This window comes from Rhinoderma darwinii, chromosome 6, assembly GCF_050947455.1.
Source record: "Rhinoderma darwinii isolate aRhiDar2 chromosome 6, aRhiDar2.hap1, whole genome shotgun sequence".
Classification (NCBI taxonomy): Eukaryota; Metazoa; Chordata; class Amphibia; order Anura; family Rhinodermatidae; genus Rhinoderma; species Rhinoderma darwinii.
In genome coordinates, this window is record NC_134692.1 from 32,161,720 (window position 1) to 32,179,569 (window position 17,850).

At 42.4% G+C, this 17,850-nt stretch overlaps 1 protein-coding gene across 7 annotated transcripts in view; it reads left to right on the forward strand.

Moving 5' to 3' along the window:
* Positions 1–3,607, forward strand: part of DCAF17 (DDB1 and CUL4 associated factor 17) — a 35,788-nt gene extending 32,181 nt beyond the window's left edge. For 6 of the 7 annotated variants that reach the window (XM_075831120.1, XM_075831124.1, XM_075831122.1 and 3 more), the window contains 2 exons: positions 1,175–1,330; positions 3,447–3,607. In XM_075831120.1, coding sequence (XP_075687235.1) covers positions 1,175–1,330; positions 3,447–3,572 — 282 coding nt within the window. In that variant the 3' untranslated portion in view covers positions 3,573–3,607. Of the gene's footprint in view, positions 1–1,174; positions 1,331–1,891; positions 2,119–3,446 lie in introns of all 7 variants that reach the window. The other variant, XR_012849630.1, reaches the window with a different exon arrangement.
* The last annotated feature ends 14,243 nt before the right edge of the window (positions 3,608–17,850 follow it).

Consider the following 17,850-nt stretch of genomic DNA (forward strand, 5'->3'; position numbering starts at 1 on the left):
TTGTGATGAGTAATTGCAGCTCTGCTCCTATTTACTTGAGTAGGAGCAGAACTGCAGCACCTCAGCACAGCTGCTATATAGTGGTGGGAGCCTCCTTCTTCCGGCACAACCCCTGCATAGATTACGTTGCCCGGAGGCAGCTGATTGGTGCAGGGTCCGGGTGTCGGACACCCACCGATCATATACTGATGACCTATCCTTTTGCATAGGCCATCAGTATAAAAAAAAAACAGCCCCCAACCTGAATGCTGACTGGTCCTTAATAACCCTGAGGCGGAGTTGGAGGGTGGGGACTTAGGCTTTTGTAACCTTCTTTGTCGCAACTTTATTCCTGGTAACTCAGACTTCCCATGAGTGGTCGACAGAGCACCAGAGGATACTGGTCGAATAGATTAGCGCGCCATGACCATGGATTGAGAAATCCTGGTGGGCTCCGCAACCGAATTGGATGTGTCCTACATTCCTGAGGTGGGTCACTGCAACCCTGGGTTGTGGGAGTTTTTTCGGCAGTCTGCAAGCGCTGGTCATGTGCAGAAGCTGAATGTGGATTCAGCGTGCCCCAAAGGGAATTTGCGTCTGCATATAGAGCAAGCAAAGTGGGTGACTGAGATGGACAATCTTGTCTGGTGGGAACCCTCCTCCCTAGGTTCTCAACAGATTAGGGATTGTAGTGAAACACACCTAAAAAGTAATGAGGGACAATAAAGTAATAGCTCAGGAATGAAGAGCGATAGTGCCTGCACCCAGCACAAAAAACAGGACAGAGCCTACCAGAATACAGAAGGAGTATGTCTGTGGTAACCAGTTAGCAACTGTAGTATAGGCCTATTGTAAAGCAGGAGCCAAAAAGTGGAAGGATCCTATGGGTAAAAGGGCAGCTAAACTGACCTGTTCCTTTTTCTTTGGTTCCGGCCATTGAAAAAACTAAAATTGGTTAAAAATAGACCTGGAGAAACCAGATCTGTGTCCAACTGACACCAAGTTGGATTGGCAGAGTCTATATCCCATGGCTCCTGTGTTCCCCCAATGATACAAGAAATGTATTTTTGTATTTCTTCTTCTTTTTTTTTTTTTTACAATAAATACATAATTCTTAAAGTAGAGCGTTGACTTTCTAGTCTGATGTTGTGTGAACTTTTGTTTGCCTTTTTCCATTTATTGATATCCTTTTCAGACGTTCAAGGCTGTGGTGTATGAAGATGAGCTGGACCTGCTGACAGTGGTGGCCGTGACGCAAACAGATGAAGAAGACAAAGCGGATGTAGATCTACACTGCAATGAAACAGGAAAGATTCTAAAGAAGATCACACTGCAAGAATCTTGGGATGTGGTAAGAAATATACAATATAAATAAGATGTATTCGGTCATTGACAACTTATTTCCTATAACAATACTCGACTCAGAGATTAATTTTTCCGCCACCGGTATCTAAGTACCCTGAACAAAGCGGAATGGCTTGTTTGTGCCCCCACTTGCAAAAAGCACCTGAGGCAGATGCCTTGTCTTGCTACACCTCTGCTCTTACAGATTATCATTGGTATCCTGCCATAATGTGGACTCAAATTATCCTAATGGGAATAGTATGTATCCCAGTACAGTATTTGTGTATTCTAGGTATCATGGAACCTCATTAAAGTGGTTTTCCCACCATTATATATCATATGCATTGTATAGATCATAAAAAAATGAATGTTTCCATTTACATGGTGTTGAAAACAAATGATCCCATGGAGATTTGAGATTTACTTACATAGTATGGCTCCACCTGGTGTTCAAAGTTTATAGCAATGTGCAGGTCCACCTAGTGAGCGGAGTGTTGGTGGACATGCAAGCACAGTCACTCTCCCTGCAGCCAGGTCTCTGCATAGTGATCCTTTTTTTTCACCACAGAGAAACCAGTAGAAACCTCTTTCTGTCCTGCTTGTCAGGGAAGTAGCAAATCCACTGCAGTAGCATAGCAGTACAGCTGAGAAGACTCCTTCTGCAGGTGAAGTAAGAATGGACAATATCTTCAACTGCCAGAGGGGGAAGAAGACTAATTTTGTTCAGAGCCCCTCCTCAGCAGAACAGATTAGCCGCAGCACCAAGGGAAACACACGGAAAAAAATATAAAAAAGGTATTTGTCATTAATATCATTGGGGCACCATGGGTATGAGCCCTTACCACTAAAATGTTGACATTACATAGGAAAGAGTCTTCGCTGAACCTATGCAGACCATACTCTTCCCACAGACACTGGCTTAATCCGTTTTTATCCTAGTGTCGTAAGCTTTGTGCTTTCTATCTGTCAATTTTTTTTGTTGTACTAGTTGGGGTCCCTCCAGCGGTCACTTCCCTCAGACACTAATAATTGTGTGTCCCTCGCCTTTGTAGCATGTCTCCATCTAGGTTTTAGGACCCCAGCAGGCTCAAGGGTGCCAGGTTACATACCGTGCTTGTGGCAACTGTAGAATAAATTTAGCCTGTGACCAGGTCTTTTTCCCAGGCCCTAGCGGACATTTCCCTACTCTCCCACGCTATTGTTGAGTCATTGGAGCCCTTGCTATCCCAAATAGCAGCCAAGATTAATGCCACACCAGCCTCTCCCCTAGATACCATGCTGTCTTCGTCCTGACCTGACTTGCACTTGACCATTTCAAAACGTATGAATACATGGTTTCCTTTTCAAGAGCATTCTAAACGGGCTGTTTCTCCTTCAGTGGGAAAAACTGGACTCACAGGTCATCTGGCTGGGTGGTGGCAGGATCTTTCAGATCCACTCTTTGGCCTCCTCTGATGCCAGTCTGGGTCGTAAGGTGCTGCAGGCAGCTGTGCGTTAGGCGGGTCGCATGGCTGTTTTTTCTCAATTTTTGTTTTCCCACCCTCGGACTGCTGTAGGATGTCCCATGGTGCGGTGTCCCAATGATATTGACCAGAACATTAAAGTTTTTGTGCTCACCATAAAAATCTCTTACTTGTGGAATTCATTGGGGGACACAGAACCTGCCCTCCATCTTTTTTTTTTTTTGCAAAGTCTTTGTCTGTGGGAGAGAGCTGGTTTGCCTGGATGGACATGATGTCAGCCTCCAAGTGTCCAGGGCCTATACCTATGGTGCTGTGTCCCCCAATAATTAACAAGAAAGGGATGTTACGGTGAGCAGAAAAATTCAATGTTTATGTAGGGAAAAAAAAAGACTGCTCTCTTTTTCTGACATTTTTCCAGAGTATCAAAACAATTAAAACAAACTCCATTCACTTTAATTACATCGGCAAAGTGTAAACAAGGCCTTATAGGTACTCAAGTAGAGGCAGGGAGCGGCCATTACAGCTGCCCATATTCATGTCCTGTATTCAAAACCTGTAAGATATAGCAATAAACCTGCTGACCGGTTCCAATTAACAGCTACTTCGAATCCCTTGTCTTGTACATGTGACTAATATGATTCTATTCACTTCTTATTTCAGACTTACAGTCATGTCTTAGTGTTTGACCGGGACACCTTGATCCATATTGAAGAGAGACCCAACCATTGCTTCTCATGTCATGTGTATAAAATGCACTGCAGTTCTGAGGAATCCCAATGTATTTGACTTTCTTGTGGTAATGAGAAAATGCTTGTTTTAAAGCCAATAAATATGTATTTTTGAAACATTGCTATTCATTTCCACTGAAAATACTTTCCCCCCCCCCCCCCCCCCCACACACACACACACACACACACGCCAATCACCTGCAGCATTTCAGACAATTTTGACTTTACAGATATCATCAGAAGCTGCGGTGTATATATCCACAATATACCTCATTGCCTTTTCCTTATATCCAGCATAAACTTTATTCCCTCTTCCTCTTGTAGTATGAGCTGCCGGACACCCTATGTCGTTAAGTGTAACCACGTGTTATATGTGTTTTCTACCTAGGGCTGCGGGTAGATCTCCAGCATTAGTTATACTCCGACATTATGAGATGTTATTTAAGAACTGTATAATCTAATCTATAGGGAGGGGAAAAACAAGGAAAAGAAGAAAGCAGCAAATAAGTTTGTTGTGTTTATACAAGCTGAATTGTATTATTCACTTTTTCAATGAAGACCGACACTGGAGAGAAGCTGTAGAACAAGTCAACCGGGAGGAGGGGGATGCAGCTTCAGCTGACATAAAGGCTATGTACACCTTTGAGGGCATTTATTTTTTCTTTTTTTATAAATAAATAGATTAGTCAGTGTAACTTTGTAAATAGTTTTTATTAAAAATTTGTTTTACTTTTGGAGATACTTCTCTGTATAGAGAATACAGAAAAGCTGTATCATTCCCTTTACCCTGAATCTGTCAGTCCCACGGAACTGACGGGTTTACTGCCGGCGGGTCCTGCGTGTTCTGTGACACGCAGGATCTACCTGTAATCGATCACAGATTGAATGACAGATTACGTGTAAAGGGAACGATACAGCTGTTTTGTATAGAGAATACAGAGCAGCTGTATCTCCAAAAGTAAAACAAATTTAAAAAAAAAACTATTTACAAAGTTACACTGACTAATCTATCTATTAAAAAAAAGAAAATCCCTCAAAGTTGTTCATAGCCTTTACAGGGGTTATGCGGGTTGTTAAATGTTTTTACTAACAGCTGCCAATGTCCTGAAATTAAAAAATAAAAAAAACAATCCGTACTCTCCTATTCTTTCCCCTGGAGATCCGGGGCAGACTATGCGGCGGTCTTCCTGGTGTTTGTTTACATGCATGCGCCATGTGACCGCTGCAGCCACTCAGAGGGCTCACCGGTAACTAATCGTATTCCTGGCATCATGGCGCCCATCACTGGGCATTCATGCCAGAAATACACCGGGTGGACCTCCGCTGGGAAAGTACTGGATAGCCAGAGGAAAGAATAGGTCAGTGCAAGATTGACAGATTATAAAGTCATAATAATCTTTATATAGCACTAACCTATGCCGCAGCGCTTCACAATTGGGCAAATAACAAACAAGTAAAATGAAAACTAATATGAACTAAAACTGAGACTGAAGGAGAGAGGTTCCTGCTCATACAGTCTTAATGATAATGTATCAAAGCAAGCAAATAACGGAACTGTCCTAAGTGGTAAGTCTTGAGTAATCAATCTTCCCTAGGTGCCATATTATTTGTAAAATAGCTATTTATCCTTTTGTGGCTAAACCAAGACTTGTGCTGTCAGCTTAACTAGGAATTTTGTAGTAAATGCATTTATTGTCCGAATTGGCAGAGGCATCTATGAATTCAATATAGACGTACTGAGCTGGACTTCCTGCCTAGTGTTTAGTGCCAGAGCTGCCAGCATATGCTATGACTGCATTTTCCGCACAGAATTTTTAACCGGTAATAGTATGCTTTCTAAGGAGGGGATCTGTTAGGAAGTCAATTATATATGCTAAAATCCCTAAAAAATGGGATCTGGCAGTGACAAGATTTCTATATTATTTTTTTAACTATAAATGTATTAAAGGGGTCGTCCGGTTTTCTCAAATGAATGTTATTTTATTGATTATTAATGATATAGAGGAAGGGATTAATAGCACTATTTCTATTTTTGCAGATGACACCAAGCTATGTAATATAGTTCAGACTATGGAAGATGTTCATGAATTACAGGCAGATTTAAACAAACTAAGTGTTTGGGCGTCCACTTGGCAAATGAAGTTTAATGTAGATAAATGTAAAGTTATGCATCTGGGTACCAACAACCTGCATGCATCATATGTCCTAGGGGGCGCTACACTGGCGGATTCACTTGTTGAGAAGGATCTGGGTGTACTTGTAAATCATAAACTCAATAACAGCATGCAGTGTCAATCAGCTGCTTCAAAGGCCAGCAGGATATTGTCGTGTATTAAAAGAGGCATGGACTCGTGGGACAGGGATGTAATAATGCCACTTTACAAAGCATTAGTGAGGCCTCATCTAGAATATGCAGTCCAGTTCTGGGCTCCAGTTCATAGAAAGGATGCCCTGGAGTTGGAAAAAATACAAAGAAGAGCAACGAAGCTAATAAGGGGCATGGAGAATTTAAGTTATGAGGAAAGATTGAAATAATTAAACCTATTTAGCCTTGAAAAAAGACGACTAAGGGGGGACATGATTAACTTATATAAATATATTAATGGCACATACAAAAAATATGGTGATATCCTGTTCCTTGTAAAACCCGCTCAAAAAACAAGGGGGCACTCCCTCCGTCTGGAGAAAAAAAGGTTCAAGCTGCAGAGGCGACAAGCCTTCTTTACAGTGAGAACTGTGAATCTATGGAATAGCCTACCGCAGGAGCTGGTCACAGCAGGGACAGTAGATGGCTTTAAAAAAGGGTTAGATAATTTCCTAGAACAAAAAAATATTAGCTCCTATGTGTAGAAATTTTTCCTTCCCTTTTCCCTTCCCTTGGTTGAACTTGATGGACATGTGTCTTTTTTCAGCCGTACTAACTATGTAACTATGTAACTATGATAGTTAAAAGTTATACAATTTTACAAAATACTTAATGTTTTAGTTCCAAGATCTCTGCTAGTTGTTATTTAGTAGGATCATTTATTGATTACTTCCAGTGGCTAAAATTCTGTCCATGGTCATGTGATGGACACACAGATGCTGGGATCATCAGAAGACACAGCTCTGATACACAAACTGTAACGAGCCATGCACCTCTGTTTCCATCACATGACCATGAACAGAATTGTATCCGCTGGAAGTCAATAATGAATGTTCCTACTGAATACCAGCAAGCAGAGATCTTGAAAACGGAGGAATTAATGCAGAAAGTATATTAGAAAAATGTATAACTTTTAATTATACCAAAAAATATCATTAAAGGGGGCTTTCCAGCCAGTAAAAATTGATGGCTTGTCCTAAGGATAGGCTATCAATAGCTGATGGGTCGTGGTCCCACTCCCGGGACCCCCACTGATCAGCTGTTTTGTGAATGGAAGAAAAAGGCTGCAATACCGGTGTGTCATCGCTACAAGTGTGTCGAAGATTCACAGTGAGCAAGTAGAAATGAAGGGGAAGCAGCGCTCGTACAAGCGCTTCACCCCCTTTAGAATAGCTGATCTGCGGGGGTCCCGGGTGTTGGACCACAACCCATCAGCTATTGATGGCCTGTCCTTAGGAGTCCAAAGAGTATTGACTGAATCATATAAAATAGCTGGGGAAAAAAAATATTCGAGTGATCACGATGTGAAGATTATGGTAGTGGAGGAATTGGATGCATGGGGAGAGTATTGTCACGCTTCATTCAAATCGACTACGCTCTTGATTCCACAAAGAAAATGGAAATCTTGCGTAACGGAGACAAATGGAAATTATTAGCAACGGAAGCGTTCCCGTCGACTACGCAAAAAAAAATTGGAGACCTTACGGAACGGAGACAAACGGAAACCTTTAGCAACGGAAGCGTTACCATTGAAATCAATGGTACTGCAATACAGAAAGCTATGGTTTCCGTTCATGGGTTCCCCTGACGGAAAGGTCTGATGGAACCCCGATGCAGATGTGAATGAAGCCCAAGGCAGATTAACCTCACTTGTGACTGAGTGGTAGGAAATATATATCTAAAAAAAAAAAAAGACAAAACATGAGGGGGGAGATGTTTATAATCACTAAGTGACGGGTAATAGTACAGCAGGCAGAGGGAACAAGGGACTGTGTCAGTAGGTATCCATTAAGTATTCCATTGGGACCATAAAGCACCAAATTGCTCCAGTCTGTCATGCATAGGGGATGCCAAGTTGTTCCATCTGCCTCAGTTCTTTCATTTCAGATCAGTTTAAGAAGGGGGAGGGTTGTTTCCAGGATCGGGCGATCAGATATCTGGCGGCTGTTAAAAAATAAAGGAGCAGCATGGCGGACCTGCTGCTCATATCAGTGGGCGGGGCATTTAATACATAGAGCAAAGGCTCTAGTGGGACGTCTTTATTGGAAAGGTAATAAATTAATGTTTTCATTTTAATCCAGAATGGATTAGATACACCGGTTTAGCAGTAAACTGTCACTGAATATTACTTGATAATGAAAATCGGTTCTGTGGGACTTGGAACCTGTATCCATAAGGCCCTCTTCACACAGCTTTTTGCCACGGAAACTGCGGCAAAAAAACGTCCGAAATTGCCACCCATTGCTTTCAATGGTGGGGTGGAGGGGTGTTTTTCCCGTGAGCAGAAAAAAACGCTCGTGGAAAAAAGGAGTGACATGCCCTATCTTGTCGTTTTCTGCCTCAAAAACCCCATTGAAATCAATGGGAGACGGTAAAAAACGCCGCAAAAAAACGCGTAAAAAAGCGCCTGTGGTGCAAAACCACTTAAAAAAAGTGATTTTTTTCCAGCCAGTATTTTCTGCCTGCAAGAAACAGTGTGAACATAGCCTAAATCTGCCTCAAAATAATTTGCCCTGTCATAAAAATGTATCTATACCTCTAAATAAGTCATAGTTACCATGTAATACCAAAATACATCATATCACAACATCATAACCGCATGTTACATACCTCATAGTGTGTGAATAATACCACCACCTGTTAGTTAATAAAATTTAAAAAAAAACACTATACAAAGACCATATCTATCCCCATACAGTGACCGTATAGTGATAGATACCAGTTCATTACAGTTACATCCGGTGACACACAGGTGATGTCTTCTCTGATTGGAGTAGTTCACTTTCCCTTTTCTTCTCCATTCGACCCAGACCGCCATCAAGAGTTCTCCTGACCATGACATGTCTCTTTGGGCCACGCACAGTAATATATTAACCTTAGTGGCATCAATACAGTAATAGTACTCATTTTTGTGGCGTCACACAGTAGTTTTACCACCAACACAGTAATAGTGGTCCTTAACAACAATAATAATACTCCCTTACTGCCCCAACACAGTAATATGGCTCTCTTACTAGCCCTAAACAGTAATGGTGTCCCCTTAGTGTCCCCCACTAAATAAAAGTATCCACTTAGTGCCCCCTAAGCCACAACACAGTAAAAAAGCCCCTTTAGTACCCCCACATAGTTACAGTGCCCCTTATCTTAGTCCCGACAGAATAGAGCAGCTCAGGCTACAGGCTTCATTCACGTCACATAGCCTGTGGCCTACGAGAGCAAATGGCAGCGCCAATGGCTGTCTGCTCCGCCAAAGTATTCAACTTTATCTGCATCCTAAGAACGCGCTTACAGTTGAAAGTGGCAGGGCGCAGAGGGGCCTCTTTTAAGAGCGCCCTGTCGGCCAAAATAAGTTCCAGGGTGCAACTATTGCACGCTCTGGCACTATGACACTCCTGGTAACGTTCCTTTATGCTTTCCACGTCGCCAACACATCTGGAATGAATCATTTTGTGGAGCAACTTTAGTAGGAGTTAGGAGTATAGAACAGCTAAATAGATGTATATAAACTATCACTTTGAGAGTAAATCAGTTGAGTCTGATATTTGGTTATCACTGTTTCCTGTCCCTAGTTTTGTGAGATTCCAGATGATCTTGCGATCAAGTGCCAGAATTTCTGGTCTTTTGAATAAGATCTTATTTTTGTACAGCTTACAGAGGACCTGTTTGTTCTCTTGTTTTTAGTAAATACTTGTACTCCTCATGAAATAACAATTCTGGAGCATATTTTCTTAAAACTCTGCGTTGTGCCGTTCCTCTGTTATCACTAATTGGACAAATCCTTTTTATGAAGAGGTGAGCAGAAGTCTAGACAGAGGGGCCGCTGTGGATTTAGTGTTTTTGGACTTTGCAAAGGCATTTGACACTGTCGCTCATAGACGTTGAATGGGTAAATTAAGGACTATAGGTTTAGAAAGTAGCATTTGTAATTTGATTGAGAATTGTCTCAAGGACCGTATCCAGAGAGTTGTGCTCAATAATTCCTACTCTGTATGGTCCCCGGTTATAAGTGGTGTACCCCAGGGTTCAGTGCTGGGACCACTATTATTCAACTTATTTATTAATGATATAGAGGATGGGATTAATAGCACGATTTCTATTTTTGCAGATGAGACCAAGCTATGTAATATAGTTCAGACTATGGAAGATGTTTGTGAATTGCAAGCAGATTTAAACAAACTGAGTGTTTGGGCGTCCACTTGGCAGATGAAGTTTAATGTAGATAAATGTAAAGTTATGCATCTGGGTACCAACAACCTGCATGCATCATATGTCCTAGGGGGAGCTACACTGGGGGAGTCACTTGTTGAGAAGGATCTGGGTGTAATAATCCGCATGCATCATATGTCCTAGGTGGCGCTACACTGGGGGAGTCACTTGTTGAGAAGGATCTGGGTGTACTTGTAAATCATAAACTAAATAACAGCATGCAATGTCAATCAGCTGCTTCAAAGGCCAGCAAGATATTGTCGTGTATTAAAAGAGGCATGGACTCGCGGGACAGGGATATAATATTACCACTTTACAAAGCATTAGTGAGGCCTCATTTACAATATGCAGTTCAGTTCTAGGCTCCAGTTCATAGAAAGGATGCTCTGGAGTTAGAAAAAATACAAAGAAGAGCAACGAAGCTAATAAGGGGCACGGAGAATCTAAGTTATGAGGAAAGATTAAAAGAACTAAACCTATTTAGTCTTGAAAAAAGACGACTAAGGGGGGACATGATTAACTTATATAAATATATGAATGGCACATACAAAAAATATGGTGAAATCCTGTACCATGTAAAACCCCCTCAAAAAACAAGGGGGCGCTCCCTCCGTCTGAGGAAAAAAAAGGTTCAACCTGCAGAGGCGACAAGCCTTCTTTACCGTGAGAACTGTGAATCTATGGAATAGTCACCGCAGGAGCCGTCACAGCAGGGACAGTAGATGGCTTTAAAAAAGGCTTAGATAATTTCCTAGAACAAAAAATATTAGCTCCTATGTGTAGAAATTCACTGCGTTTTGTATCTCAAAGGATGTATTGTATATATTACCATCTAAATGCGGTTACATTTGTTACATTGTTTTGTCATTTTAGCATAAATGAATTGTGGCAACAATCTGCCTTATTTAACTACTGCCTGTGCACTTTACATTAACACCATTAGATGTAGTGCGGTAGATAAGGAATACAGATACTACCTATGCGGATGCAATGATCTCTATATAATATTTCAATTTTTTCCTCCTCCCAGTTTTTATTCTTATTTTTTTAGATTTTCATATTTTTCTTTTTCACCCTATTAATATTTTTATTTTGATATTATTATAATATTCTTGATATTTTTGTGTTTTTTTTATATATATTGTGTTGTTTTTTTCTTTTTTTGTTAAATATTTATTATTATTAGGTGAACTTATGTCAGTGTAGTGGATATATCTGTTTCTTCCACTCCGTTTCTGATGCTTGTCAATCAGAAGTAACTGAGATCAGGAAGTATAACATTCCCGCATTCAGGAAGTGTTATCCCTGTCTACCTTCTATCAGCCTTTCTGATGCTTATCCTCAGAGGTGGCTGAGCTCAGGAAATATAACACTCCTGTATTCAGGCAGAGTTCTCCCTATCTACCTACTTCCAGCTCTATGCGTTTCTTTACTAAGTTATTTATCTGCTGTAAATCGTCAGGGGCTTGCAGAGTCAGAATGTTATAGCTTCTAGCATTCTAGAAGTGCAATGTACTGAAACAATGTGGCGTGGAGTAACAATGCCAGCCACATTCTTTGAGTACACAGTCACAGGTCAGGTGACCGGATTGGTCCACTCTCGAGCCGTCACCGACCTCACTTGGCAGCATTCTGCAGAAGTCAAGCGGAATTTGAAAATATGCCCGGCCGCGGCCTATTCTTCCTTTTGCACTGCGCATGTACATTTCAGCGCAAAGTTCCGAAGAATGAGGGAAAAAATCCCGGACGGTGTTTTTTTCTGCCGGACGCTACAGACGGCAGAAAAAAAACACCTTTTTGCGGACTATCCGTAAATTTACGGACGGTTGGCAACCCTGCCCTGGAGTGGAATCCCCGGTCACAGCGTCGGCAACGCTGTGGACGGTGATTCCGCTTCAAGAGTTGCCCCTGATGTCACTGTGCATATATATGTACAGAGACATCAAGCGCTCCCTCCAGGAGTGGAATCCCCGGCCACAGGAAGGGGGGTGCTATCTACAAGGGGGGTGTGTGGCACCCGGGGATTCCACTCCTTCAGGGAGCTACAGTGGCGCTAGTAGATAGCAGAACAGAGAGATACCTCCCTGCTCTGCTATAGTGTTCAATAGTATCTGCGTCCTAAGGACTCGCTGGGACCGGGGGCTTCTGAAACACAAGCAGGGGAAGGGAGCCAGTGCAGCACCCACTTCTACCTGCTGGAGTGACGCGCCCTGTGCAATGGCACAGGTCAAACACCCCTAAGGCCGGCCCTGCATCAGAGTCTCTGAAGCAGTTTCTGTCAGATTTTATGTGCAAAAATAACGCTACATGCTGCATTATTTTTCCTGTCAAAACGACTAACGCCACGCCAATGAACCCCATTGCAAGTCAACGTCCTAGGTTTGAGTGACACATGTGCGGCATGTGTCCTAGGTGTGAGTCTCACATTTGTGGCATGTGTCCCCAGTTATTCATGTCTTCAGTATATATGGCAGCATTATTTATGTCTACAGTAAATAGTGGTGTTATTAATGTGTAATATATATATATGGTGGCATTATTCATGTGTATACTGTATATAGCAGCATTATTTATGTGTACAGTATAGAGTGGTGGCAAGGATTTGTAAAATATTAATTTCATTCACCTAATAATGAAATGAATACTTCATTTATTCTTACTGCCCAGAAACAAATTTGGGACACGTTCTATATCCTGGTGGTGTGTTATATTTATTGCACACAAATATTAATAGTCCTGTAATATTCTATTATTAGAAATTTTATTATTTCTGGATATCGTCCCCCATTAACTCATCTCCATCAGGTCCTCATTCCTGCTGCCTTCCTTCTGTGCTGCTCAAAATGTTATAATGAGTAATCGGACACTGTTAGGCCAGATTCACACGAACGAGTGCAAACTCGGATGTGAAAAACGTCAGGTTTTTCATGTGCGGGTCCCGTTTTCACGGATCCCAATAGACTTGAGTGACAGGACACTTCTTTGGCGCGGGCGTCTATTTACGCGCCGTCTTTTGACAGCGACGCGTAAATATACGCCTCGTGTGAACAGACAAACGTCAGCCCATTGCTTTCAATGGGCAGATGTTTGTCAACGCATTCAAGCCGTAATTTCGGACGTAATTCCAGGCGTAAAACACCCGAATTACATCCGTAATTTGGCCGTGTGAACATACCCTAAGAAATCTGCCGTTCTTCACCCTGAACTCCTGCAAGGAGTTAGACCTGTCCCGGTAGAATTTCCAGATCGCGGACTGCAGGATAGTCCGCAATAGGTGACCAGGCTGCAGATGGCGGGTATAATTAATATCATTGTCAAAACAGACCCAGATCTGTAACAGCTGTGCAACGTCAGGTCCGTAAATCAGTATGAGGAGGCAAGGTCAGGCCAGGTCGGTACATGGATTATTGGAATCAAGCAGACTCAAAACAAGGTGGGTAAAACATAGGGAGCAACAGGAAAAACGCCAGGAAATTCAACACCAGGGCTGAGAATCATGGGAGGAATTCCAGGAGCAGTTGTCCTTTAGGCTGGGTTCACACGACCTATTTTCAGGCGTAAACGAGGCGTATTATGCCTCGATTTACGCCTGAAAATAGGGCTACAATACGTCGGCAAACATCTGCCCATTCATTTGAGTGGGTTTGCCGACGTACTGTGCAGATGACCTGTAATTTACGCGTCGTCGTTTGACAGCTGTCAAACGACGACGCGTAAATTGACTGCCTCGGCAAAGAAGTGCAGGGCACTTCTTTGCAACGTAATTTGAGCCGTTCTTCATTGAACTCAATGAAGAGCGGCTCAAGATTTACGAGCGTCACAGACGCCTCGCAAAATACGAGGAGGAGCTTTTACGGCTGAAACGAGGCAGCTGTTTTCTCCTGAAAACAGTCTGTCATTTCAGCCGTAAAAGCCTCTCATCGTGTGCACATACCCTAAGGGTATGTTCACACGGCCTATGTTCAGCAGTTTTTGGGCTGGAAATACAGGGGGCTGAACGCCTCCAAATATCTGCCCATTGATTTCGATGGGAAAAAAGGTGTTCCGTTACCACGGGGCGTTTTTTACACGGCCGTTTGTAAAAATGGCACGCAAAAAAAAGCCCCGTAAAAAAGAAGTGCATGTAATTTCTTGAGCCGTTCTTGGAGCTGTTTTTCATTTAGTCAATAGAAAAACAGCTTCAAAAACGGACGTAAGAAACGCTTGATGGTTAAAAAACGGCTGAAAATCAGAGGCTGTTTTCCCTTGAAAACAGCTCTGTATTTTACAGCCGTTTCTTGTCAAGCGTGTGAACATACCCTTAGGGTATGTTCACACGCTGTATTTTCAGGCGTATTTCGGGGCATAAATGCCTCAAAATACACCTGAATGAACGGTAGCTAAACGCCTACAAACATTCGCTCATTGAATTCAAAACTGTGCGTAAAAAGAAGGAGCATGTCACATCTTGAGCCGTTTTTTGAGCTGTTTTTCATTGTGTCAATAGAAAAATGCCTCAAAAAAAATGTTTTCAGCTTCAAAAACAGCTGAAAATCAGAGGCTGTTTTCTCTGAAAACAGCTCCATAATTTTTTGTCGTTTTTACTTGTGCGTGTGAACATACTCTTAAGGTCTCCAAGCTATAATGTCATCCACTGTGGCCAAGCCTTGATCCTGCGACTGAGCCGCACATAGTGCAGAGCAGGGAGGGAGTGAACGAGTCAACAAGTTTCCTGTCGGCTACATGGAGCGCCGCGGCAGGTCGGGGAACATGACTTCTGGCACGCCTGGCAGGTAGAGGGTGATAGCAATCCCTGTTAGCTTTAAGGGCTTATTCAGATGAACGTATAATACGTCCGTGCTACGAGCGTGATTTTCACGCTCGTCGCATGGACCTATGTTAGTCTATGGGGCCGTTCAGACAGTCCGTGATTTTCATGCAGCGTATGTATGCTGCGTAAAACTCACGATATGTCCGTATATTTGCCCGTGTTTCGCGCTGCACGCACCCATTGAAGTCAATGCACACGCTCGTATGAATCCGGCCTTTATATGTAGTGATTTCCTGTTTTAGGCTATGTTCACACGGGGTCTTTTGCCGAGTTTTTTGACGCGGAAACCGCGTCGCAAAACTCGGCAGAAACGGCCCGAGAACGCCTCCCATTGATTTCAATGGGAGGCGTCGGCGTCTTTTTCCCGCGAGCAGTAAAACTGCCTCGCGGGAAAAAGAAGCGACATGCCCTATCTTCGGGCGCTTCCGCCTCCGACCTCCCATTGACTTCAATGGGAGGCAGGAGAAAGCGTATATCTCGCTGTTTTATGCCCGCGGCGCTCAATGGCCGCGGGCGAAAAACGGCGCGATAATTGCTGTTCACACGGAGTATTTTGGGGGAGGAATATCTGCCTCAAAATTCCGTTTGGAACTTTGAGGCAGATATTCCTCCCCCAAAATACTCCGTGTGAACATAGCCTTATAGTTGTTTTTAGGTATTTTTTTTTTTTTATATGAAATGATAAGTCTCTTGGTTTTGAAAATGTTCTCTTTCCACATCTGTTTCCTTTTTTCAAAAATTGCTCTGCATCATCCAGACATTTGTGAGAATTACTTTTTTTTAAATTTTTTTTATTTTTTTATGCCTTGTTTCATAACATCAGTGTTGTAAGATGTGAAATGGAATGCAGTATGGAATCTGTTTTTGATGACCTCCTCTGTTATAAGAGCACAATGATCTGAGCCATGTGTAATATGTTGCGGATAGATGCAGCATTGACAAAAACTTCAAGAGACACTTCGGCAGTGTGCGCCTCCCTGTGTAAAATATTCAAGGCTAGCAGGAAATATAACCTAAAAAATCAAGCTTTACATTGCTCTGGAAACCTACAGCTCCCGGCACCCACTGAAGCTTTTTGCTAAATTCTTGGAAGTGAAAAGAAAATCAAATTATTATTTTTTTACAATAATCTATGTTTACAAGCAAGATTAATAGATAGTGGATTTCTAAATTGTGGCTCATTATGGTGTATTTGTCTGCAGTTAGCACTTTTTGAAGTGGATGCAACTTATACCATCCAACATTTAAATTCAAAATAATTTAAGCGCCGCCCAGGGATTTCCCAATCTGCATTAAAACGCCCCTTTGCATGCAAAAGCCCCACCTCTCCGTTTTCCCGTTCACGGCACTGATAAGAGGTACGGTATATGGTAAACAGCTCAGTTCCAAGATCCAAGGAGGGTAAGGCTGGGTTCACACACACTATTTACGGACGTAATTCGGGCGTTTTAGCCCCGAATTACGTCCGAAAATGCGGCTCAAAAGCGTCGGCAAACATCTGCCCATTCATTTGATGTTCTGTGCTGACGGTCAATTTTTTTACGTAAAAAAGACGCCCGCGTCAAAGAAGTGCCTGTCACTTCTTCAGACGTAAATGGAGCCGTTTTCCATCGACTCCATGGAAAAACAGCTCCAATTCCGTCCGTAATGGACGCAGCGAAATACGCCTGCACATGCCATTACGGCTGAAATTACGGTGCTGTTTTCTCCTGAAAACAGCACCGTAATTTCAGCCGTAATGGACGCTGCTGTGTGAACATACCCTTATAGATCCTTGAACGACGTGGCCTATTTTGTCCGTCAGGATGCAGCAAATCTTTATTTTTTTCATTGTCCATATTCCTGAGAGCCATAACTTTTGTATTTTTTCTCAGGATCAGCCATTATTAAGAGATCGGTGGGGGTGCTTCCAGTGTCCTCACCAATCTGTTATCACTGCGTTCCCTTCATTGTTTACCAGGCACAGTGCCGCACATTGGTAGTGGCTGTGCCTGGTATTGCATCTCAGTCCCATTAGGACCTAGCTGCAGCGCTGGACAGAGCTGCTACAAAAGGTATTGCCCTGTGCCTGGTAAACAACAAAGGGGACACACTGCAGCCCCTTCAGTCAGCTGATGGACAGCGGTGCCGAGAGTCAGACCGATCTGATATTGACGGCCTATTCTAAGGATAAGAAAAATCTTAAACATGAGGATTTTTTATGCGGAATGATCTGTGCATAATTTGTGTCATTTTTTTTAGCAACACATAGGGCACACAGCGGAAAGATTTTCCACAATGGATACAATTAATCATGGAAAATTCTGTATGTATGAATTGTGGATTTTTTTTCTCAAAAGGATAATATGAAGCAATTTTACACATTGGAAATTCCGCAAAAGAAAGGGAGGATAGCTCCATACATACGGCACCCGTTGGAGCCTGCACGGAGGCTATATGGTTCCTCACAGGCACCGTGCACTCAGGTTCGACATATGCGTGGGACCTTCTCCAGAACCAAAATACAGTTATGTAGATGAGGCCCAAGCGTTTGCTTATATATCACTACAAAAATTACAATCTATGGTTACAAGCATTAGACCCAGATCACATGTGATCAGATTTTGGGTCAGTTTTTTGAGCCAAAGCCAGAAGTGGATCCAAAAGGAAGGAAATTGATAAAAAAAAAAAGCCTGATGCATCTCCTTTCTTTTATGTTCACTCCTGTGTTTTGCTAAATAAAAAAAGAACTGCATCAAAACTGCGTGTGTGATCCCGGCCTTACACATACAAAGTCAAGTGACCTCCCAGCTGCCTTTATTCCCCTTCCCACAGTTTACAAAGTGAGTTAAGTAGCTTCAAAAACTGCACTGTGTTAATATATCCATAGACTGAGACATAAGTTATTTAATTGTGCAAAATGAAACACTTTAGTTCTTTGCTGTTTGGATAACGCGCGACTTTATTCCAAGTTTT